At 51.0% G+C, this 26,601-nt stretch overlaps 1 protein-coding gene across 1 annotated transcript in view; it reads right to left on the bottom strand.

Annotated features, from left to right (window-relative positions):
• XRCC6 (X-ray repair cross complementing 6) overlaps nt 1-26,601 on the bottom strand; it is a 67,268-nt gene that overhangs the window by 5,566 nt on the left and 35,101 nt on the right. Inside the window, exons 5-6 of the mRNA XM_068252808.1 lie at nt 15,798-16,052; nt 49-232 (exon numbers count right to left, since the gene is read on the bottom strand). Of these exons, the coding sequence (XP_068108909.1) occupies nt 49-232; nt 15,798-16,052 (439 nt within the window). The remainder of the gene's footprint in view (nt 1-48; nt 233-15,797; nt 16,053-26,601) is intronic.

Below are 26,601 nucleotides of genomic sequence, written 5' to 3'. Positions count from 1 at the left end.
CTGCACAGGGCTCTCCTCAATTATCTTCCAGAGATCCCAGCTGGTTACCTGCACAGCGCTCTCTTCCTGTTCTCTTTTGCCCGAACTTTTTTCATTAAGTCATCCAATTTGGTGGATGCTTTAAACTGCACACCAAGGTCTTCATCCTCATCGGTATTCACAATATCCCGATAAAATACAGAGATGTCAAATCCACCCGCCTTCTCCAGGTGCATCAGATCCAAGATGATTCCTGAGGATACAAGATTCAGAAATCAGGAGATAGTGTCATGTGACAAGAGAGATACATCCAACAGCCACAGAGAGGGTCTGAGGAAATCAGGACATGGCATCATACGACAAGGGAAATACATCCAACGGGCAGTCAGGGGCTAAGGAAATCAGGACATGCCGTCATGTGAAAAGGGAAATACATCCAACAGGCACAGAGAGGGTTTGAGGAAATCAGGAGATGACATCATGTGACAAGAGAAATATGTCCAACAGGCAGTCAAAGGGTTTGCATTACTGCTTGAGATACAGAAGAGAGTGCTGTCCTACTGGGCCCACCTACAGCGCAGCAGCCCTGACTCCTCCCACTACAAAGATACAGAAGAGAGTGCTGTCCTACTGGGCCCACCTACAGCGCAGCAGCCCTGACTCCTTCCACTACAGAGATACAGAGGAGAGTGCTGTCCTACTGGGCCCACCTACAGCGCAGCAGCCCTGACTCCTCCCACTACAGAGATACAGAAGAGAGTGCTGTCCTACTGGGCCCACCTACCGAGCAGCAGCCCTGACTCCTCCCACTACAGAGATACAGAAGAGAGGGCTGTCCTACTGGGCCCACCTACAGCGCAGCAGCCCTGACTCCCCCCACTACAGAGATACAGAAGAGAGTACTGTCCTACTGGGCCCACCTACAGCGCAGCAGCCCTGACTCCTCCCACTACAGAGATACAGAAGAGAGTGCTGTCCTACTGGGCCCACCTACAGCGCAGCAGCCCTGACTCCTCCCACTACAGAGATACAGAAGAGAGTGCTGTCCTACTGGGCCCACCTACCGAGCAGCAGCCCTGACTCCCCCCACTACAGAGATACAGAAGAGAGTGCTGTCCTACTGGGCCCACCTACAGAGCAGCAGCCCTGACTCCCCCCACTACAGAGATACAGAAGAGAGTGCTGTCCTACTGGGCCCACCTACAGCGCAGCGGCCCTGACTCCCCCCACTACAGAGATACAGAAGAGAGCGCTGTCCTACTGGGCCCACCTACAGAGCAGCAGCCCTGACTCCCCCCACTACAGAGATACAGAAGAGAGGGCTGTCCTACTGGGCCCACCTACAGCGCAGCAGCCCTGACTCCCCCCACTACAGAGATACAGAAGAGAGTACTGTCCTACTGGGCCCACCTACAGCGAAGCAGCCCTGACTCCTTCCACTACAGAGATACAGGAGAGAGTGCTGTCCTACTGGGCCCACCTACAGCGCAGCAGCCCTGACTCCCCCCACTACAGAGATACAGAGATACAGAAGAGAGTGCTGTCCTACTGGGCCCACCTACAGCGCAGCAGCCCTGACTCCCCCCACTACAGAGATACAGAACAGAGGGCTGTCCTACTGGGCCCACCTACAGCGCAGCAGCCCTGACTCCCCCCACTACAGAGATACAGAACAGAGGGCTGTCCTACTGGGCCCACCTACAGCGCAGCAGCCCTGACTCCCCCCACTACAGAGATACAGAAGAGAGTACTGTCCTACTGGGCCCACCTACAGCGCAGCAGCCCTGACTCCTTCCACTACAGAGATACAGAAGAGAGTACTGTCCTAATGGGCCCACCTACAGCGCAGCAGCCCTGACTCCTTCCACTACAGAGATACAGGAGAGAGTACTGTCCTACTGGGCCCACCTACAGCGCAGCAGCCCTGACTCCCCCCACTACAGAGATACAGAAGAGAGTACTGTCCTACTGGGCCCACCTACAGCGCAGCAGCCCTGACTCCTCCCACTACAGAGATACAGAAGAGAGTGCTGTCCTACTGGGCCCATCTACAGAGCAGCAGCCCTGACTCCTTCCACTACAGAGATACAGGAGAGAGTACTGTCCTACTGGGCCCACCTACAGCGCAGCAGCTCTGACTCCTCCCACTACAGAGATACAGAGGAGAGGGCTGTCCTACTGGGCCCACCTACAGCGCAGCAGCCCTGACTCCCCCCACTACAGAGATACAGAAGAGAGTGCTGTCCTACTGGGCCCACCTACAGCGCAGCAGCCCAGACTCCTCCCACTACAGAGATACAGAGGAGAGTGCTGTCCTACTGGGCCCACCTACAGCGCAGCAGCCCTGACTCCTCCCACTACAAAGATACAGAGGAGAGGGCTCTCCTACTGGGCCCACCTACAGCGCAGCAGCCCTGACTCCCCCCACTACAGAGATACAGAAGAGAGTACTGTCCTACTGGGCCCACCTACAGTGCAGCAGCCCTGACTCCTTCCACTACAGAGATACAGAAGAGAGTACTGTCCTACTGGGCCCACCTACAGCGCAGCAGCCCTGACTCCTCCCACTACAAAGATACAGAGGAGAGGGCTCTCCTACTGGGCCCACCTACAGCGCAGCAGCCCTGACTCCTTCCACTACAGAGATACAGAAGAGAGTGCTGTCCTACTGGGCCCACCTACAGCGCAGCAGCCCCGACTCCCCCCACTACAGAGATACAGAAGAGAGTGCTGTCCTACTGGGCCCACCTACAGCGCAGCAGCCCTGACTCCTCCCACTACAAAGATACAGAGGAGAGTGCTGTCCTACTGGGCCCACCTACAGCGCAGCAGCCCTGACTCCTTCCACTACAGAGATACAGAAGAGAGTGCTGTCCTACTGGGCCCACCTACCGAGCAGCAGCCCTGACTCACCCCACTACAGAGATACAGAAGAGAGTGCTGTCCTACTGGGCCCACCTACAGCGCAGCAGCCCTGACTCCCCCCACTACAGAGATACAGAAGAGAGTGCTGTCCTACTGGGCCCACCTACAGCGCAGCAGCCCTGACTCCCCCCACTACAGAGATACAGAAGAGAGTGCTGTCCTACTGGGCCCACCTACAGCGCAGCAGCCCTGACTCCTTCCACTACAAAGATACAGAAGAGAGTGCTGTCCTACTGGGCCCACCTACCGAGCAGCAGCCCTGAATCCTTCCACTACAGAGATACAGAAGAGAGTGCTGTCCTACTGGGCCCACCTACCGAGCAGCAGCCCTGACTCACCCCACTACAGAGATACAGAAGAGAGTGTTGTCCTACTGGGCCCACCTACAGAGCAGCAGCCCTGACTCCTTCCACTACAGAGATACAGAAGAGAGTGCTGTCCTACTGGGCCCACCTACCGAGCAGCAGCCCTGACTCACTCCACTACAGAGATACAGAAGAGAGTACTGTCCTACTGGGCCCACCTACAGCGCAGCAGCCCTGACTCCTTCCACTACAAAGATACAGAAGAGAGTGTTGTCCTACTGGGCCCACCTACAGAGCAGCAGCCCTGACTCCTTCCACTACAGAGATACAGAAGAGAGTGCTGTCCTACTGGGCCCACCTACCGAGCAGCAGCCCTGACTCACTCCACTACAGAGATACAGAAGAGAGTACTGTCCTACTGGGCCCACCTACAGCGCAGCAGCCCTGACTCCTTCCACTACAAAGATACAGAAGAGAGTGTTGTCCTACTGGGCCCACCTACAGAGCAGCAGCCCTGACTCCTTCCACTACAGAGATACAGAAGAGAGTGCTGTCCTACTGGGCCCACCTACAGCGCAGCAGCCCTGACTCCCCCCACTACAGAGATACAGAAGAGAGTGCTGTCCTACTGGGCCCACCTACAGCGCAGCAGCCCTGACTCCTTCCACTACAAAGATACAGAAGAGAGTGTTGTCCTACTGGGCCCACCTACAGCGCAGCAGCCCTGACTCCTCCCACTACAGAGATACAGAAGAGAGTGCTGTCCTACTGGGCCCACCTACCGAGCAGCAGCCCTGACTCACTCCACTACAGAGATACAGAAGAGAGTACTGTCCTACTGGGCCCACCTACAGCGCAGCAGCCCTGACTCCTTCCACTACAAAGATACAGAAGAGAGTGTTGTCCTACTGGGCCCACCTACAGCGCAGCAGCCCTGACTCCTCCCACTACAGAGATACAGAAGAGAGTACTGTCCTACTGGGCCCACCTACAGAGGAGCAGCCCTGCCCCCCACTACAGAGATACAGAAGAGAGGGCTGTCCTACTGGGCTCATCTACAGAGCAGCAGCCCTGACTCCTCCCACTACAGAGATACAGAAGAGAGTACTGTCCTACTGGGCCCACCTACAGCGCAGCAGCCCTGACTCCTCCCACTACAGAGATACAGAAGAGAGTGCTGTCCTACTGGGCCCATCTACAGAGCAGCAGCCCTGACTCCTCCCACTACAGAGATACAGAGGAGAGGGCTGTCCTACTGGGCCCACCTACAGCGCAGCAGCCCTGACTCCCCCCACTACAGAGATACAGAAGAGAGTGCTGTCCTACTGGGCCCACCTACAGAGCAGCAGCCCTGACTCCCCCCACTACAGAGATACAGAAGAGAGTACTGTCCTACTGGGTCCACCTACAGCGCAGCAGCCCTGACTCCCCCCACTACAGAGATACAGAAGAGAGTGCTGTCCTACTGGGCCCACCTACAGAGGAGCAGCCCTGACTCCTTCCACTACAGAGATACAGAAGAGAGTACTGTCCTACTGGGCCCACCTACAGCGCAGCAGCCCTGACTCCTCCCACTACAGAGATACAGAAGAGAGTACTGTCCTACTGGGCCCACCTACAGCGCAGCAGCCCTGACTCCTCCCACTACAGAGATACAGAAGAGAGGGCTGTCCTACTGGGCCCACCTACAGAGGAGCAGCCCTGACTCCTTCCACTACAGAGATACAGAAGAGAGTACTGTCCTACTGGGCCCACCTACAGCGCAGCAGCCCTGACTCCCCCCACTACAAAGATACAGAAGAGAGTACTGTCCTACTGGGCCCACCTACAGAGCAGCAGCCCTGACTCCCCCCACTACAGAGATACAGAAGAGAGTGCTGTCCTACTGGGCCCACCTACAGAGCAGCAGCCCTGACTCCTCCCACTACAAAGATACAGAAGAGAGTGCTGTCCTACTGGGCCCACCTACAGCGCAGCAGCCCTGACTCCCCCCACTACAGAGATACAGAAGAGAGTACTGTCCTACTGGGCCCACCTACAGCGCAGCAGCCCTGACTCCTCCCACTACAGAGATACAGAAGAGAGTGCTGTCCTACTGGGCCCACCTACAGAGCAGCAGCCCTGACTCCTTCCACTACAGAGATACAGAAGAGAGTGTTGTCCTACTGGGCCCACCTACAGCGCAGCAGCCCTGACTCCTCCCACTACAGAGATACAGAAGAGAGTGCTGTCCTACTGGGCCCACCTACAGAGCAGCAGCCCTGACTCCTCCCACTACAGAGATACAGAAGAGAGTACTGTCCTACTGGGCCCACCTACAGCGCAGCAGCCCTGACTCCTTCCACTACAGAGATACAGAAGAGAGTACTGTCCTACTGGGCCCACCTACAGCGCAGCAGCCCTGACTCCTCCCACTACAGAGATACAGAAGAGAGTGCTGTCCTACTGGGCCCACCTACAGAGCAGCAGCCCTGACTCCTTCCACTACAGAGATACAGAAGAGAGTACTGTCCTACTGGGCCCACCTACAGCGCAGCAGCCCTGACTCCTTCCACTACAGAGATACAGAAGAGAGTGCTGTCCTACTGGGCCCACCTACAGCGCAGCAGCCCTGACTCCCCCCACTACAGAGATACAGAAGAGAGTGCTGTCCTACTGGGCCCACCTACAGCGCCGCAGCCCTGACTCCCCTCACTACAGAGATACAGAAGAGAGTACTGTCCTACTGGGCCCACCTACAGCGCAGCAGCCCTGACTCCTCCCACTACAGAGATACAGAAGAGAGTGCTGTCCTACTGGGCCCACCTAAAGAGCAGCAGCCCTGACTCCTCCCACTACAGAGATACAGAAGAGAGTACTGTCCTACTGGGCCCACCTACAGCGCAGCAGCCCTGACTCCTTCCACTACAGAGATACAGAAGAGAGTGCTGTCCTACTGGGCCCACCTACAGCGCAGCAGCCCTGACTCCTTCCACTACAGAGATACAGAAGAGAGTGCTGTCCTACTGGGCCCACCTACAGCGCAGCAGCCCTGACTCCTTCCACTACAGAGATACAGAAGAGAGTGTTGTCCTACTGGGCCCACCTACAGCGCAGCAGCCCTGACTCCTTCCACTACAGAGATACAGAAGAGAGTGCTGTCCTACTGGGCCCACCTACAGCGCAGCAGCCCTGACTCACCCCACTACAGAGATACAGAAGAGAGTGCTGTCCTACTGGGCCCACCTACAGAGCAGGAGCCCTGACTCCTCCCACTACAGAGATACAGAAGAGAGTGCTGTCCTACTGGGCCCACCTACAGAGCAGGAGCCCTGACTCCTTCCACTACAGAGATACAGAAGAGAGTGCTGTCCTACTGGGCCCACCTACAGCGCAGCAGCCCTGACTCCCCCCACTACAGAGATACAGAAGAGAGTGCTGTCCTACTGGGCCCACCTACAGCGCAGCAGCCCTGACTCCTTCCACTACAAAGATACAGAGGAGAGTGCTGTCCTACTGGGCCCACCTACAGCGCAGCAGCCCTGACTCCTCCCACTACAGAGATACAGAAGAGAGTGCTGTCCTACTGGGCCCACCTACAGCGCAGCAGCCCTGACTCCCCCCACTACAGAGATACAGAAGAGAGTGCTGTCCTACTGGGCCCACCTACAGAGCAGGAGCCCTGACTCCTCCCACTACAGAGATACAGAAGAGAGTGCTGTCCTACTGGGCCCACCTACAGAGCAGGAGCCCTGACTCCTTCCACTACAGAGATACAGAAGAGAGTGCTGTCCTACTGGGCCCACCTACAGCGCAGCAGCCCTGACTCACGCCACTATGAAGTCATAGTGGAGTGAGTCACAAAATGAAGACCAAGAAAAGCCATGTGCTGTGAAAGAAGTGGTCATTTCTGTGCTCCTCCCAAATCCAGATCCACACAGGTCCTATCAAGAGCCCAGATAAATCCCACCACAGCCAGGAGCAAAGAGGACTATGTGGAGAAATGGACGAGTGAAGCAAATCATATAGAAATCACTGCAGGCCTGCACAAGTTATCCTCAATGCCAAGGCCAGCAGAACGTATAACAACTACAAATCTTTCCCAGACGATACCTCTATACACCAGCTTAAAGAGACTCTGTAACAAAAATGTCATCCTTTTTTCTACCATCCTACAGGTTCCTAAACCTATTCTAATGTGCTCTGGCTTACTGCAGAACTTTCTACTATCACCGTCTCTGTAATAAATCAATGTATCTTTCCCCTGTCTGACTTGTCGCCCTGTGTCTGGAAGGCTGCACACCCCTCTCCAGGCCCCTCTATGCACACTCCAGTGTGTGTGTTATTTGCATAAGCCAGCAGAGTCTCTGCTCTCTTATCAGTGATAGAGAGCTGGATAAAAATCCTCTGTTAGGCTGTGAAAGGAGCTGGCTGACACATACTGAGGAATTACAGACACAGGGCAGAGCTGTCTGCAGGAAGAAACGATCAGCCTGTCACTAGTATTCAGTGGATGAGAGCTGCAGGGGACAGAAGGTAAACACACAAGTGATCTATTGAGATTCAAAAGGAAGGGTGTATACAGCCTGCTTGTGTATGGATGTATTTTCTATGTGTGGACATACTGTACATCAACCTACATCCTGTTTTGGTGGCCATTTTGTTTGTTTACAAACAAACTTTTTAAAACAGTTTTTGACTACTTTTAATGCGGCGGGGAGCGGTGAAATTGTGACAGAGGGGAATAGGAGATGTCCCCTAACGCACTGGTATGTTTACTTTTGTGTGATTTTAACAATACAGATTCTCTTTAAGCAAAGACCAGGATGGTTACAGTCATAATAATAATAATAATAATCAGACCTCTTCACAGACAAAACTGACAGTTTCAAACCTCCAGGACTTTAGTCAGAAGTGCAGGATATATACGCTCTCTGATCACAGCATCGTATTCCTAGGCCTGGATGTGTCTCTATATGACCTCATCCTTGAGAAATACTGCCTGAACTACGCACTGTCCCATCTCAGCTTCTGCAGAAATGACAGAGTAAGCCAGAGAACTTCCAGAACAATCATTCCCTTATTGGAGACAATGAAAAGAAGGCCTTCTACAGCAGTTGTGTCTGTTCTACCCACATGCACTCCCAGCTGCCTTAGTACATCTGATGAACCAGATTAATTGGAGCAAAAAAGAAAGGTCCTCAGGCCACCATGATTATACCAATATACAAAAAGATTTATTGCAAAATAATCCATACAAAGCACAATCCCCTGAATGTAGCCCATAAATAAGTAACGATCCCTCCCCAAATTTAAAAACCAACAAAGCATGCGGAGCAGAGGTTATGCATGAGTGATGCAGTGCCCGCTACTAGATCAGCATGTCAATCACTGGCCCAGGCCTATAAGATTATACACACCAACACAGTCGCCCGCGCATACATACACCTTTCATTCTGCCATCATATCTCAAAAGTGTTTTCGGGGGAATCATGTGACAAGATATCCGGAAGCCGTTGGCTAATATTACTGGAACTTGTAACGTATATATGGACAATCCTATCCTGAGACAAAGGGAGGAAGAGGGGGGCCCCCGAAGACACTTTTGAGATATGATGGCAGAATGAAAGGTGTATGTATGCGCGGGCGACTGTGTTGGTGTGTATAATCTTATAGGCCTGGGCCAGTGATTGACATGCTGATCTAGTAGCGGGCACTGCATCACTCATGCATAACCTCTGCTCCGCATGCTTTGTTGGTTTTTAAATTTTGGGGAGGGATCGTTACTTATTTATGGGCTACATTCAGGGGATTGTGCTTTGTATGGATTATTTTGCAATAAATTTTTTTGTATATTGGTATAATCATGGTGGCCTGAGGACCTTTCTTTTTTGCTCCAATTAATCTGATTCCAGTACTTAGGTTGGCCCCACCCTATATTGTTCAGGGATATTAACCAATTTATGAAGCACCATTGCTCTCTCATTTATTATTGTACTTGATTTAGGCTTGTTAAATTAACAAATTGCATTGGCTGGATAATTTAGTCTGGCATCCCTAATTGCCCTGAATTGTTGTATACAATTGAGTTCCTCCCCTGGTTTTTATTCAAGTTTCTTGCATATTTGGGTCTGTTAAGAAATTTCCTTGACATGGCTTACACAATAGGTGAAGATCTGGATGGTGAAATTGCTGCTAGTTTTACTCATGTGGCTGTGGAGACAGACAGTGACCTCTCGGAACTTAAGGAATTGTTTTTTTTTACATAAAAACCTGTTGATAAAACAATTAAAAAGGAAGTGGAATGCCTCCCTCCTGGAGTCCTATGTAAAGGCAGGTGTAATACCTAATGGTATATTAGAGAGAATTATTCCTGCCGGTAACCTCCTAACTCCACGTTTTGTGGAAAAATGGAAAGAAAAATCTCTTGAACGGGGACTAGAAATCTTAAAGATGATGGCTGATGAGGAACGGGAACAACTTAAGGAAATTACTGAAGAAATTTCAGATAGTGTGACTGAATTGAACACACTAAGTACCCATATAGAGTTCAATTCTTTTAATGAGAACTTAAAGAGGCAGATTGAGAAAATACAGGCCAGTATTAAGAAACAAAAGCAACAAAAATTTCAGAAAGACCTAGCAGGTTGGGACTCGGATGAGGCCCTTAACCCAATTAATAGAATAGAACAGAAAAAATCAAGAAGGGGTAGAAAAGGTTCCTCTGGACTTGAGAGTTTGGAGCCATCGAGTATTGATACTGATGGATCCACGGGAAGTAAAAAATCTGTCACTTTTTTAGAAGAGAGCAATACCCCCAGGAGAGGACGAGGGAGGAACAAAAAAGGAAGAGGACGAGGCAGAGGAGGTCGAGGAGAATGGAAAAATGGAGGAGTGAGGGGGACAGAACAGGAATACAGACACGATCAGACAGACGAGGAGTTACCAGTCAGAGTCACCAGGAGCGGGAACCAGAGGAAATAGAACTTAGAAATGAGGAGATCGGCAGGAATATAATAAATCTTTCTGTCTTTCAACTCCAGGACAGACATATTTCATTGTTAAAGCGAGGACTGTCTTTCTCCCCAACCACCTCTGGTGACATTTTTGAAATCTATAAGGACATATACCTGTTCCTGAGAAAAGTCTTGCTAAAATTGTCTTATGGACAATCTTCTCAGCAATCAATAGAACAGCGACAGAATTATACCCCTCTCACATTGAGTGAGAGAGAAACATTAGCAGCTTTGGAATCATTAATGCAGGAACAGGTATCAATGGATGACTCCGTAAATGTACAAAACTACAATGATGTCTCTATAGATCGGGAGTTGACTCCCTCTCAGATTACCCAGGAAATTTTGCAATAAATCTTTTTGTGTATTGGTATAATCATGGTGGCCTGAGGACCTTTCTTTTTTGCTCCAATTAATCTGATTCCAGTACTTAGGTTGGCCCCACCCTATATTGTTCAGGGATATTAACCAATTTATGAAGCACCATTGCTCTCTAATTTATTATTGTACATCTGATGAACGCCTGGCGGATGGAGAGCCCGGGTGAACGCACGAGTTAAGCCCCACACACGCTCAACAGCGCTCTTTTATGCAGCACAATTATCAAAACTTTTATTGTGAAACAACTAAAAAAAAAGTATTTTGCTATTGTTCAAACAGCTGATAAGACTGATAAGAAGTCAATCCAACAGAAATTTTTTTCAGTTGTTTCAACTTGTTTCACAATAAAAGTTGTTCAACAAGTGTGCTGCATAAAAGAGCGCTGGTGAGCGTGTGTGTAGGGATAAACAGGTGCATCTGATCACACACCATTTCTCTAGATGGACCACTCCTTCAGGTAGTAGTGTTTAGAGTTTCAGGACACCTCTGGACCTTGTACAGGCCAGAGACCCAACTAGAGGTGGGAAGTCTTCAGTCATTGCCCAATGTATGCCGAAAGCAATTTCATCTTCTCCATGTGTGGCAGGTACATTATTTACTGAACAGGACAGGCCCTGTTTGGGCCTTTATTATTAAGGCTGGGAGCTACATGTGATGTTGTTCTGTATAATAGTACTGGCCTCGGTGAGTATGGATCATCATGAAGGTAGCAATTCCTGAAAGCCAGTCCTAGAACAATAAAACGAGGATCACTTTCACTTCTGCCCATGTTGTGATGCTACATTTGTACTATAATCAGATACCGGCATTGCTTGTGTGACTTCAGGTCCTCGGGCCTCTTTTCTTGCTATCTCTATAGAAGGTCCTTGCTCCTCTTTTCTTGCTATCTCTATAGAGGTCCTTGCTCCTCTTTTCTTGCCATCTCTATAGAAGGTCCTTGCTCCTCTTTTCTTGCTATCTCTATAGAGGTCCTTGGCCCTCTTTTCTTGCTATCTCTATAGAGGTCCTTGCTCCTCTTTTCTTGCTATCTCTATAGAGGTCCTTGCTCCTCTTTCTCTTGCTATCTCTATAGAGGTCCTTGCTCCTCTTTTCTTGCTATCTCTATAGAGGTCCTTGGCCCTCTTTTCTTGCTATCTCTATAGAGGTCCTTGCTCCTCTTTTCTTGCTATCTCTATAGAAGGTCCTTGGCCCTCTTTTCTTGCTATCTCTATAGAAGGTCCTTGCTCCTCTTTTCTTGCTATCTCTATAGGAGGTCCTTGCTCCTCTTTTCTTGCTATCTCTATAGAAGGTCCTTGCTCCTCTTTTCTTGCTATCTCTATAGAGGTCCTTGCTCCTCTTTTCTTGCTATCTCTATAGAAGGTCCTTGCTCCTCTTTTCTTGCTATCTCTATAGAGGTCCTTGGCCCTCTTTTCTTGCTATCTCTATAGAGGTCCTTGCTCCTCTTTTCTTGCTATCTCTATAGAAGGTCCTTGCTCCTCTTTTCTTGCTATCTCTATAGAAGGTCCTTGGCCCTCTTTTCTTGCTATCTCTATAGAAGGTCCTTGCTCCTCTTTTCTTGCTATCTCTATAGAAGGTCCTTGCTCCTCTTTTCTTGCTATCTCTATAGAGGTCCTTGGCCCTCTTTTCTTGCTATCTCTATAGAAGGTCCTTGGCCCTCTTTTCTTGCTATCTCTATCGAAGGTCCTTGCTCCTCTTTTCTTGCTATCTCTATAGAAGGTCCTTGGCCCTCTTTTCTTGCTATCTCTATAGAAGGTCCTTGCTCCTCTTTTCTTGCTATCTCTATAGAAGGTCCTTGCTCCTCTTTTCTTGCTATCTCTATAGAAGGTCCTTGCTCCTCTTTTCTTGCTATCTCTATAGAGGTCCTTGCTCCTCTTTTCTTGCTATCTCTATAGAGGTCCTTGGCCCTCTTTTCTTGCTATCTCTATAGAAGGTCCTTGCTCCTCTTTTCTTGCTATCTCTATAGAAGGTCCTTGGCCCTCTTTTCTTGCTATCTCTATAGAGGTCCTTGGCCCTCTTTTCTTGCTATCTCTATAGAGGTCCTCGGGCTTCTTTTCTTGCTATCTCTATAGAGGTCCTTGGCCCTCTTTTCTTGCTATCTCTATAGAAGGTCCTTGCTCCTCTTTTCTTGCTATCTCTATAGAGGTCCTTGGCCCTCTTTTCTTGCTATCTCTATAGAAGGTCCTTGCTCCTCTTTTCTTGCTATCTCTATAGAGGTCCTTGCTCCTCTTTTCTTGCTATCTCTATAGAAGGTCCTTGGCCCTCTTTTCTTGCTATCTCTATAGAAGGTCCTTGGCCCTCTTTTCTTGCTATCTCTATAGAAGGTCCTTGGCCCTCTTTTCTTGCTATCTCTATAGAAGGTCCTTGCTCCTCTTTTCTTGCTATCTCTATAGAAGGTCCTTGCTCCTCTTTTCTTGCTATCTCTATAGAAGGTCCTTGCTCCTCTTTTCTTGCTATCTCTATAGAGGTCCTTGCTCCTCTTTTCTTGCTATCTCTATTGAGGTCCTTGGCCCTCTTTTCTTGCTATCTCTATAGAAGGTCCTTGCTCCTCTTTTCTTGCTATCTCTATAGAGGTCCTTGCTCCTCTTTTCTTGCTATCTCTATAGAGGTCCTTGCTCCTCTTTTCTTGCTATCTCTATAGAGGTCCTTGCTCCTCTTTTCTTGCTATCTCTATAGAGGTCCTTGCTCCTCTTTTCTTGCTATCTCTATAGAGGTCCTTGCTCCTCTTTTCTTGCTATCTCTATAGAAGGTCCTTGCTCCTCTTTTCTTGCTATCTCTATAGAAGGTCCTTGGCCCTCTTTTCTTGCTATCTCTATAGAAGGTCCTTGCTCCTCTTTTCTTGCTATCTCTATAGAAGGTCCTTGCTCCTCTTTTCTTGCTATCTCTATAGAAGGTCCTTGCTCCTCTTTTCTTGCTATCTCTATAGAAGGTCCTTGGCCCTCTTTTCTTGCTATCACTATAGAAGGTCCTTGCTCCTCTTTTCTTGCTATCTCTATAGAAGGTCCTTGCTCCTCTTTTCTTGCTATCACTATAGAAGGTCATTGCTCCTCTTTTCCTGCTATCTCTATAGAGGTCCTTGCTCCTCTTTTCTTGCTATCTCTATAGAGGTCCTTGCTCCTCTTTTCCTGCTATCTCTATAGAGGTCCTTGCTCCTCTTTTCTTGCTATCTCTATAGAAGGTCCTTGCTCCTCTTTTCTTGCTATCTCTATAGAAGGTCCTTGCTCCTCTTTTCTTGCTATCTCTATAGAGGTCCTTGGCCCTCTTTTCTTGCTATCTCTATAGAAGGTCCTTGCTCCTCTTTTCTTGCTATCTCTATAGAAGGTCCTTGCTCCTCTTTTCTTGCTATCTCTATAGAAGGTCCTTGGCCCTCTTTTCTTGCTATCTCTATAGAAGGTCCTTGCTCCTCTTTTCTTGCTATCTCTATAGAAGGTCCTTGGCCCTCTTTTCTTGCTATCTCTATAGAGGTCCTTGCTCCTCTTTTCTTGCTATCTCTATAGAAGGTCCTTGCTCCTCTTTTCTTGCTATCTCTATAGAAGGTCCTTGCTCCTCTTTTCTTGCTATCTCTATAGAGGTCCTTGCTCCTCTTTTCTTGCTATCTCTATAGAAGGTCCTTGGCCCTCTTTTCTTGCTATCTCTATAGAAGGTCCTTGCTCCTCTTTTCTTGCTATCTCTATAGAAGGTCCTTGCTCCTCTTTTCTTGCTATCTCTATAGAAGGTCCTTGCTCCTCTTTTCTTGCTATCTCTATAGAGGTCCTTGCTCCTCTTTTCTTGCTATCTCTATAGAAGGTCCTTGCTCCTCTTTTCTTGCTATCTCTATAGAAGGTCCTTGCTCCTCTTTTCTTGCTATCTCTATAGAAGGTCCTTGCTCCTCTTTTCTTGCTATCTCTATAGAGGTCCTTGCTCCTCTTTTCTTGCTATCTCTATAGAGGTCCTTGCTCCTCTTTTCTTGCTATCTCTATAGAGGTCCTTGCTCCTCTTTTCTTGCTATCTCTATAGAAGGTCCTTGCTCCTCTTTTCTTGCTATCTCTATAGAAGGTCCTTGGCCCTCTTTTCTTGCTATCTCTATAGAAGGTCCTTGCTCCTCTTTTCTTGCTATCTCTATAGAAGGTCCTTGCTCCTCTTTTCTTGCTATCTCTATAGAAGGTCCTTGCTCCTCTTTTCTTGCTATCTCTATAGAAGGTCCTTGGCCCTCTTTTCTTGCTATCTCTATAGAAGGTCCTTGCTCCTCTTTTCTTGCTATCTCTATAGAAGGTCCTTGCTCCTCTTTTCTTGCTATCTCTATAGAAGGTCCTTGCTCCTCTTTTCTTGCTATCTCTATAGAAGGTCCTTGCTCCTCTTTTCTTGCTATCTCTATAGAAGGTCCTTGGCCCTCTTTTCTTGCTATCTCTATAGAGGTCCTTGCTCCTCATTTCTTGCTATCTCTATAGAGGTCCTTGCTCCTCTTTTCTTGCTATCTCTATTGAGGTCCTTGCTCCTCTTTTCTTGCTATCTCTATTGAGGTCCTTGGCCCTCTTTTCTTGCTATCTCTATAGAGGTCCTCGGGCCTCTTTTCTTGCTATCTCTATAGAAGGTCCTTGCTCCTCTTTTCTTGCTATCTCTATTGAGGTCCTTGCTCCTCTTTTCTTGCTATCTCTATAGAAGGTCCTTGCTCCTCTTTTCTTGCTATCTCTATTGAGGTCCTTGGCCCTCTTTTCTTGCTATCTCTATAGAAGGTCCTTGCTCCTCTTTTCTTGCTATCTCTATAGAGGTCCTTGCTCCTCTTTTCTTGCTATCTCTATAGAGGTCCTTGGCCCTCTTTTCTTGCTATCTCTATTGAGGTCCTTGCTCCTCTTTTCTTGCTATCTCTATTGAGGTCCTTGCTCCTCTTTTCTTGCTATCTCTATAGAAGGTCCTTGCTCCTCTTTTCTTGCTATCTCTATTGAGGTCCTTGGTCCTCTTCTTGTCATCTCTACTGCGGTCCTTTGGACATACTTCTCCAATGCCCACTATCTTGTGTACTTTCAGAAGAAATACCATCATAAGCACAATAACCCAAAATGTTACAGAAACCCTCCCAGGAAACACTTCCTAAGATTTCAGTAGGAAACCCCTAAATGACGGCCCCTCGTGTGTTCAGGGAGCCCCTCGTGTACTCAGGCAGCTCCTTGTGTATCCAGGCAGCCCCCCCCCCCACAGCCCCTGTGTTCAGGCAACAGCCAATGCTATGCTATCTCACCTGTTTCGCAGAGGTCTTTGGCCTTGGCCCTGGCCTGCATGGCTTTGTCCGGATCCCCGGCATGTGGGTTGTCCTCATTGGTGAACAGCATGATCCGCTTGTGACTCAGCTTCAGCTTCACATTGCTGAAGAGGTTTGAACATTGCCAGAGAGCTTCTCCCAGAGAGAAATCCCGGGAATGGCCGATGGAGCTGGAGAAAAAATCCCTTCCTTTATCCTCCCGGAACTTGTCCAGATCCAGAACTCGCTTCGCACCTACACAGGAAACACACAGCACTGATTACCCAACACTGGCCTCTCCCTATTCCACACCCAGAGCTCGCTTCACACCTAGACAGGAAACACACAGCGCACTGATTACCCAACACTGGCCTCTCCCTATTCCACACCCAGAGCTCGCTTCACACCTAGACAGGAAACACACAGCGCACTGATTACCCAACACTGGCCTCTCCCTATTCCACACCCAGAGCTCGCTCCACACCCAGACAGGAAACACACAGTGCCCGGATTACCCAACACTGGCCTCTCCCTATTCCACACCCAGAACTCGCTTCGCACCTAGACAGGAAACACACAGCGCACTGATTACCCAACACTGGCCTCTCCCTATTCCACACCCAGAACTCGCTTCGCACCTAGACAGGAAACACACAGCGCACTGATTACCCAACACTGGCCTCTCCCTATTCCACCCCCAGAGCTCGCTTCACACCTAGACAGGAAACACACAGCGCACTGATTACCCAACACTGGCCTCTCCCTATTCCACACCCAGAGCTCGCTTCACACCTAGACAGGAAACACACAGCGTACTGATTACCCAACACTGGCCTCTCCCTATTCCACACCCAGAACTCGCTTCGCACCTAGACAGGAAACACACAGCACACTGATTACCCAACACTGGCCCTTCCCTATTCCACACCCAGAGCTCGCTTCACACCTAGACAAGAAACACACAGCACTGATTACCCAACACTGGCCTCTCCCTATTCCACACCCAGAGCTCGCTTCACACCCATACAGGAAACACACAGCGCACTGATTACCCAACACTGGCCTCTCCCTATTCCACACCCAGAGCTCGCTTCACACCTAGACAGGAAACACACAGCGTACTGATTACCCAACACTGGCCTCTCCCTATTCCACATCCAGAGCTCGCTTCACACCCAGACAGGAAACACACAGCGCACTGATTACCCAACATTGGCCTCTCCCTATTCCACACCCAGAGCTCGCTTCACACCTAGACAGGAAACACACAGCGCACTGATTACCCAACACTGGCCTCTCCCTATTCCACCCCCAGAGCTCGCTTCACATCTAGACAGGAAACACACAGCACTGATTACCCAACACTGGCCTCTCCCTATTCCACCCCCAGAGCTCGCTTCACATCTAGACAGGAAACACACAGCGCACTGATTACCCAACACTGGCCCCTCCCTATTCCACACCCAGAGCTCGCTTCGCACCTAGACAGGAAACACACAGCGCACTGATTACCCAACACTGGCCTCTCTCTATTCCACACCCAGAGCTCGCTTCACACCTAGACAGGAAACACACAGCGCACTGATTACCCAACACAGGCCTCTCCCTATTCCACCCCCAGAACTCGCTTCGCACCTAGACAGGAAACACACAGCGCACTGATTACCCAACACTGGCCTCTCCCTATTCCACACCCAGAGCTCGCTTCACACCTAGACAGGAAACACAAGGCGCACGGATTACCCAACACTGGCCTCTCCCTATTCCACACCTAGAGCTCGCTTCACACCTAGACAGGAAACACACAGCGCACTGATTACCCAACACTGGCCCCTCCCTATTCCACATCCAGAGCTCGCTCCACACCCAGACAGGAAACACACAGCGCACGGATTACCCAACACTGGCCTCTCCCTATTCCACACCCAGAACTCGCTTCGCACCTAGACAGGAAACACACAGCGCACTGATTACCCAACACTGGCCTCTCCCTATTCCACACCCAGAACTCGCTTCGCACCTAGACAGGAAACACACAGCGCACTGATTACCCAACACTGGCCTCTCCCTATTCCACCCCCAGAGCTCGCTTCACACCTAGACAGGAAACACACAGCGCACTGATTACCCAACACTGGCCTCTCCCTATTCCACACCCAGAGCTCGCTTCACACCTAGACAGGAAACACACAGCGTACTGATTACCCAACACTGGCCTCTCCCTATTCCACACCCAGAGCTCGCTTCACACCTAGACAGGAAACACACAGCGTACTGATTACCCAACACTGGCCTCTCCCTATTCCACACCCAGAACTCGCTTCGCACCTAGACAGGAAACACACAGCACACTGATTACCCAACACTGGCCCTTCCCTATTCCACACCCAGAGCTCGCTTCACACCTAGACAGGAAACACACAGCGTACTGATTACCCAACACTGGCCTCTCCCTATTCCACATCCAGAGCTCGCTTCACACCCAGACAGGAAACACACAGCGCACTGATTACCCAACATTGGCCTCTCCCTATTCCACACCCAGAGCTCGCTTCACATCTAGACAGGAAACACACAGCGCACTGATTACCCAACACTGGCCCCTCCCTATTCCACACCCAGAGCTCGCTTCGCACCTAGACAGGAAACACACAGCACTGATTACCCAACATTGGCCTCTCCCTATTCCACATCCAGAGCTCGCTTCACACCTAGACAGGAAACACACAGCGTACTGATTACCCAACACTGGCCTCTCCCTATTCCACATCCAGAGCTCGCTTCACACCCAGACAGGAAACACACAGCGCACTGATTACCCAACACTGGCCTCTCCCTATTCCACCCCCAGAGCTCGCTTCACATCTAGACAGGAAACACACAGCGCACTGATTACCCAACACTGGCCCCTCCCTATTCCACACCCAGAGCTCGCTTCGCACCTAGACAGGAAACACACAGCACTGATTACCCAACATTGGCCTCTCCCTATTCCACATCCAGAGCTCGCTTCACACCCAGACAGGAAACACACAGCGCACTGATTACCCAACATTGGCCTCTCCCTATTCCACACCCAGAGCTCGCTTCACACCTAGACAGGAAACACACAGCGCACTGATTACCCAACACTGGCCTCTCCCTATTCCACATCCAGAGCTCGCTTCACACCCAGACAGGAAACACACAGCGCACTGATTACCCAACACTGGCCTCTCCCTATTCCACACCCAGAGCTCGCTTCACACCTAGACAGGAAACACACAGCGCACTGATTACCCAACACTGGCCTCTCCCTATTCCACACCCAGAACTCGCTTCGCACCTAGACAGGAAACACACGGCGCACTGATTACCCAACACTGGCCTCTCCCTATTCCACACCCAGAACTCGCTTCGCACCTAGACAGGAAACACACAGCACTGATTACCCAACACTGGCCTCTCCCTATTCCACCCCCAGAGCTCGCTTCACATCTAGACAGGAAACACACAGCACTGATTACCCAACACTGGCCTCTCCCTATTCCACACCCAGAGCTCGCTTCACATCTAGACAGGAAACACACAGCCCACTGATTACCCAACACTGGCCTCTTCCTATTCCACACCCAGAGCTCGCTTCACAGCTAGAAAGGAAACACACAGCACTGATTACCCAACACTGGCCTCTCCCTATTCCACCCCCAGAGCTCGCTTCACACCTAGACAGGAAACGCACAGCACTGATTACCCAACACTGGCCTCTCCCTATTCCACACCCAGAGCTCGCTTCACATCTAGACAGGAAACACACAGCACTGATTACCCAACACTGGCCCCTCCCTATTCCACACCCAGAGCTCGCTTCACATCTAGACAGGAAACACACAGCACTGATTACCCAACACTTGCCTCTCCCTATTCCACCCCCAGAGCTCGCTTCACACCTAGACAGGAAACACACAGCGCACTGATTACCCAACACTGGCCTCTCCCTATTCCACACCCAGAGGTCACTTCACACCCAGACAGGAAACACAGAGCGCACTGATTACCCAACACTGGCCTCTCCCTATTCCACCCCCAGAGCTCGCTTCACATCTAGACAGGAAACACACAGCGCACTGAATACCCAACACTGGCCCCTCCCTATTCCACATCCAGAGCTCGCTTCACACCTAGACAGGAAACACACAGCACTGATTACCCAATGGTGGCCTCTCCCTATTCAACACCCAGAGCTCGCTTCACACCTAGACAGGAAACACACAGCACACTGATTACCCAACACTGGCCTCTCCCTATTCCACCTCCAGAGCTCGCTTCACACCTAGACAGGAACCACACAGCGCACTGATTACCCAACACTGGCCTCTCCCTATTCCACACCCAGAGCTCGCTTCACACCTAGACAGGAAACACACAGCACTGATTACCCAACACTGGCCTCTCCCTATTCCACACCCAGAGCTCGCTTCACACCTAGACAGGAACCACACAGCGCACTGATTACCCAACACTGGCCTCTCCCTATTCCACACCCAGAGCTCGCTTCACACCTAGACAGGAAACACACAGCGCACTGATTACCCAACACTGGCCCCTCCCTATTCCACACCCAGAGCTCGCTTCACACCTAGACAGGAAACACACAGCACTGATTACCCAACACTGGCCTCTCCCTATTCCACCTCCAGAGCTCGCTTCACACCTAGACAGGAACCACACAGCGCACTGATTACCCAACACTGGCCTCTCCCTATTCCACACCCAGAGCTCGCTTCACACCTAGACAGGAAACACACAGCGCACTGATTACCCAACACTGGCCCCTCCCTATTCCACACCCAGAGCTCGCTCCACACCTAGACAGGAAACACACAGCGCACTGATTACCCAACACTGGCCTCTCTTTATTCCACACCCAGAGCTCGCTTCACACCTAGACAGGAAACACACAGCGCAGTGATTACCCAACACTGGCCTCTCCCTATTCCACACCCAGAGCTCGCGTCGCACCTAGACAGGAAACACACAGCACTGATTACCCAACACTGGCCTCTCTTTATTCTACACCCAGAGCTCGCTTCACACCTAGACAGGAAACACACAGCACACTGATTACCCAATGCTGGCCTCTCCCTATTCCACCCCCAGAGCTCGCTTCACACCTAGACAGGAAACCCACAGCGCACTGATTCCCCAACACTGGCCTCTCCCTATTCCACCCCCAGAGCTCGCTTCACACCTAGACAGGAAACACACAGCACTGATTACCCAACATTGGCCTCTCCCTATTCCACACCCAGAGCTCGCTTCACACCTAGACAGGAAACACACAGCGCACTGATTACCCAACACTGGCCTCTCCCTATTCCACACCCAGAACTCGCTTCACACCTAGACAGGAAACACACAGCGCACTGATTACCCAACACTGGCCTCTCCCTATTCCACACCCAGAGCTCGCTTCGCACCTAGACAGGAAACACACAGCGCACTGATTACCCAACACTGGCCTCTCCCTGTTCCACACCCAGAGCTCGCTTCACACCTAGACCGGAAAAACACACAGCACTGATTACCCAACATTGGCCTCTCCCTATTCCACACCCAGAGCTCGCTTCACACCTAGACAGGAAACACACAGCGCACTGATTACCCAACACTGGCCTCTCCCTATTCCACACCCAGAACTCGCTTCGCACCTAGACAGGAAACACACAGCGCACTGATTACCCAACACTGGCCTCTCCCTATTCCACACCCAGAGCTCGCTTCGCACCTAGACAGGAAACACACAGCGCACTGATTACCCAACACTGGCCTCTCTCTATTCCACACCCAGAACTCGCTTCGCACCTAGACAGGAAACACACAGCACTGATTACCCAACACTGGCCTCTCCCTATTCCACACCCAGAGCTCGCTTCACATCTAGACAGGAAACACACAGCACTGATTACCCAACACTGGCCTCTCCCTATTCCACCCCCAGAGCTCGCTTCACATCTAGACAGGAAACACACAGCACTGATTACCCAACACTTGCCTCTCCCTATTCCACCCCCAGAGCTCGCTTCACATCTAGACAGGAAACACACAGCACTGATTACCCAACACTGGCCTCTCCCTATTCCACACCCAGAGCTTGCTTCACATCTAGACAGGAAACACACAGCGCACTGATTACCCAACACTGGCCTCTCCCTATTCCACACCCAGAGCTCGCTCCACACCCAGACAGGAAACACACAGCGCACGGATTACCCAACACTGGCCTCTCCCTATTCCACACCCAGAGCTCGCTTCACACCTAGACAGGAAACACACAGCCCACTGATTACCCAACACTGGCCTCTCCCTATTCCACACCCAGAGGTCACTTCACACCTAGACAGGAAACACACAGCACTGATTACCCAACATTGGCCTCTCCCTATTCCACCTCCAGAGCTCGCTTCACACCTAGACAGGAAAAACACAGCGCACTGATTACCCAACACTGGCCTCTCCCTATTCCACCCCCAGAGCTCGCTTCACACCTAGACAGGAAACCCACAGCGCACTGATTACCCAACACTGGCCTCTCCCTATTCCACATCCAGAGCTCGCTTCACACCTAGACAGGAAACACACAGCACTGATTACCCAATGGTGGCCTCTCCCTATTCCACACCCAGAGCTCGCTTCACACCTAGACAGGAAACACACAGCACACTGATTACCCAACACTGGCCTCTCCCTATTCCACCTCCAGAGCTCGCTTCACACCTAGACAGGAACCACACAGCGCACTGATTACCCAACACTGGCCTCTCCCTATTCCACACCCAGAGCTCGCTTCACACCTAGACAGGAAACACACAGCACTGATTACCCAACACTGGCCTCTCCCTATTCCACCCCCAGAGCTCGCTTCACACCTAGACAGGAAACACACAGCGCACTGATTACCCAACACTGGCCCCTCCCTATTCCACACCCAGAGCTCGCTTCACACCTAGACAGGAAACACACAGCACTGATTACCCAACATTGGCCTCTCCCTATTCCACCTCCAGAGCTCGCTTCACACCTAGACAGGAAACACACAGCACTGATTACCCAACACTGGCCTCTCCCTATTCCACACCCAGAGCTCGCTTCACACCTAGACAGGAAACACACAGCACTGATTACCCAACACTGGCCTCTCCCTATTCCACACCCAGAGCTCGCTTCACACCTAGACAGGAAACACACAGCGCACTGATTACCCAACACTGGCCTCTCCCTATTCCACACCCAGAGCTCGCTTCACACCTAGACAGGAAACACACAGCACTGATTACCCAACACTGGCCTCTCCCTATTCCACACCCAGAACTCGCTTCACACCTAGACAGGAAACACACAGCACTGATTACCCAACACTGGCCTCTCCCTATTCCACACCCAGAGCTCGCTTCACACCTAGACAGGAAACCCACAGCGCACTGATTCCCCAACACTGGCCTCTCCCTATTCCACACCCAGAGCTCGCTTCACACCTAGACAGGAAACACACAGCGCACTGATTACCCAATGGTGGCCTCTCCCTATTCAACACCCAGAGCTCGCTTCACACCTAGGCAGGAAACACACAGCGCACTGATTACCCAACACTGGCCTCTCTTTATTCCACACCCAGAGCTTGCTTCACACCTAGACAGGAAACACACAGCGCACTGATTACCCAACACTGGCCTCTCTTTATTCCACACCCAGAGCTCGCTTCACACCTAGACAGGAAACACACAGCACACTGATTACCCAATGCTGGCCTCTCCCTATTCCACACCCAGAGCTCGCTTCACACCTAGACAGGAAACCCACAGCGCACTGATTCCCCAACACTGGCCTCTACCTATTCCACACCCAGAGCTCACTTCACACCTAGACAGGAAACACACAGCGCACTGAATACCCAACACTGGCCCCTCCCTATTCCACACCCAGAGCTCGCTTCACACCCAGACAGGAAACACACAGCGCACTGATTACCCAACACTGGCCTCTTCCTATTCCACACCCAGAGCTCACTTCACACCTAGACAGGAAACACACAGCGTACTGATTACCCAACACTGGCCTCTCCCTATTCCACACCCAGAGGTCACTTCACACCTAGACAGGAAACACACAGCGCACTGATTACCCAACATTGGCCTCTCCCTATTCCACCTCCAGAGCTCGCTTCACACCTAGACAGGAAACACACAGCGCACTGATTACCCAACACTGGCCTCTCCCTATTCCACATCCAGAGCTCGCTTCACACCTAGACAGGAAACACACAGCGCACTGATTACCCAACACTGGCCTCTCCCTATTCCACCCCCAGAGCTCGCTTCACATCTAGACAGGAAACACACAGCACTGATTACCCAACACTGGCCTCTCCCTATTCCACACCCAGAGCTCGCTTCACACCTAGACAGGAAACACACAGCACTGATTACCCAACACTGGCCCCTCCCTATTCCACACCCAGAGCTCGCTCCACACCCAGACAGGAAACACACAGCGCACTGATTACCCAACACTGGCCTCTCCCTATTCCACACCCAGAGCTCGCTTCACACCTAGACAGGAAACACACAGCGCACTGATTACCCAACACTGGCCTCTCCCTATTCCACACCCAGAGCTCGCTTCACACCTAGACAGGAAACACACAGCACTGATTACCCAACACTGGTCCCTCCCTATTCCACACCCAGAGCTCGCTTCACACCTAGACAGGAACCACACAGCGCACTGATTACCCAACACTGGCCCCTCCCTATTCCACACCCAGAGCTCGCTCCACACCCAGACAGGAAACACACAGCGCACGGATTACCCAACACTGGCCTCTCCCTATTCCACATCCAGAGCTCGCTTCACACCTAGACAGGAAACACACAGCGCACTGATTACCCAACATTGGCCTCTCCCTATTCCACCTCCAGAGCTCGCTTCACACCTAGACAGGAAACACACAGCGCACTGATTACCCAACACTGGCCTCTCCCTATTCCACACCCAGAGCTCGCTTCACACCTAGACAGGAAACACACAGCGCACTGATTACCCAACACTGGCCTCTCCCTATTCCACATCCAGAGCTCGCTTCACACCTAGACAGGAAACACACAGCGCACTGATTACCCAACACTGGCCTCTCCCTATTCCACACCCAGAGCTCGCTTCACACCTAGACAGGAAACACACAGCACTGATTACCCAACGCTGGCCTCTCCCTATTCCACATCCAGAGCTTGCATCACACCCAGACAGGAAACACACAGCACTGATTACCCAACACTGGCCTCTCCCTATTCCACACCCAGAGCTCGCTTCACACCTAGACAGGAAACACACAGCGTACTGATTACCCAACACTGGCCTCTCCCTATTCCACACCCAGAGCTCGCTTCACACCTAGACAGGAAACACACAGCGCACTGATTACCCAACACTGGCCTCTCCCTATTCCACACCCAGAGCTCGCTTCACACCTAGACAGGAAACCCACAGCGCACTGATTACCCAACACTGGCCTCTCCCTATTCCACACCCAGAGCTCGCTTCACACCTAGACAGGAAACACACAGCGCACTGATTACCCAACACTGGCCCCTCCCTATTCCACACCCAGAGCTCGCTCCACACCTAGACAGGAAACACACAGCGCACTGATTACCCAACACTGGCCTCTCTTTATTCCACACCCAGAGCTCGCTTCACACCTAGACAGGAAACACACAGCACTGATTACCCAACACTGGCCTCTCTTTATTCCACACCCAGAGCTCGCTTCACACCTAGACAGGAAACACACAGCACACTGATTACCCAATGCTGGCCTCTCCCTATTCCACCCCCAGAGCTCGCTTCACACCTAGACAGGAAACCCACAGCGCACTGATTCCCCAACACTGGCCTCTCCCTATTCCACCCCTAGAGCTCGCTTCACACCTAGACAGGAAACACACAGCACTGATTACCCAACATTGGCCTCTCCCTATTCCACACCCAGAGCTCGCTTCACACCTAGACAGGAAACACACAGCGCACTGATTACCCAACACTGGCCTCTCCCTATTCCACATCCAGAGCTCGCTTCACACCTAGACAGGAAACACAGCGCACTGATTACCCAACACTGGCCTCTCCCTATTCCACACCCAGAGCTCGCTTCACACCTAGACAGGAAACACACAGCACTGATTACCCAACGCTGGCCTCTCTTTATTCCACATCCAAAAAAGCTTTATTGGCAGCACCAAATCCCTCTAGCATCGCCAAATGAATACATTAGTATTAGCATGGGAGGGGGTGGTATAGGGGGTTGGGTATACAGTCCATAAAGGTGTGGAGGATACAAGGGACAGTATGGGGGGATATAGGTTGATAGGGGTGCGGAGTGTATAGGGGGCAGTATAAGGGCTATACAGTCCATAGGGGAAGGTATAGGGGGCAGTATGAGGGGTATACAGTCCATAGGGGAGGGTATAGGGGGAAGTATAAGGGATATACAGTCCACAGGGGAGGGGAGTATAGGGGGCAGTATAAGGGGTATACAGTCCATAGGGGAGGGTATAGGGGGCAGTATAAGGGGTATACAGTCCACAGGGGAGGGGAGTATAGGGGGCAGTATAAGGGGTATACAGTCCATAGGGGAGGGGGTATAGGGGGCAGTATAAGGGGTATACAGTCCATAGGGGAGGGGAGTATAGGGGGCAGTATAAGGGGTATACAGTCCATAGGGGAGGGTATAGGGGGCAGTATAAGGGGTATACAGTCCATAGGGGAG

The sequence above is a fragment of the Hyperolius riggenbachi genome, chromosome 9 (genome assembly GCF_040937935.1).
Source record: "Hyperolius riggenbachi isolate aHypRig1 chromosome 9, aHypRig1.pri, whole genome shotgun sequence".
Taxonomy (NCBI): Eukaryota; Metazoa; Chordata; class Amphibia; order Anura; family Hyperoliidae; genus Hyperolius; species Hyperolius riggenbachi.
The sequence above is the reverse complement of the archived record's forward strand: the minus strand, read 5'-3'. Positions and strand labels throughout refer to the sequence as shown.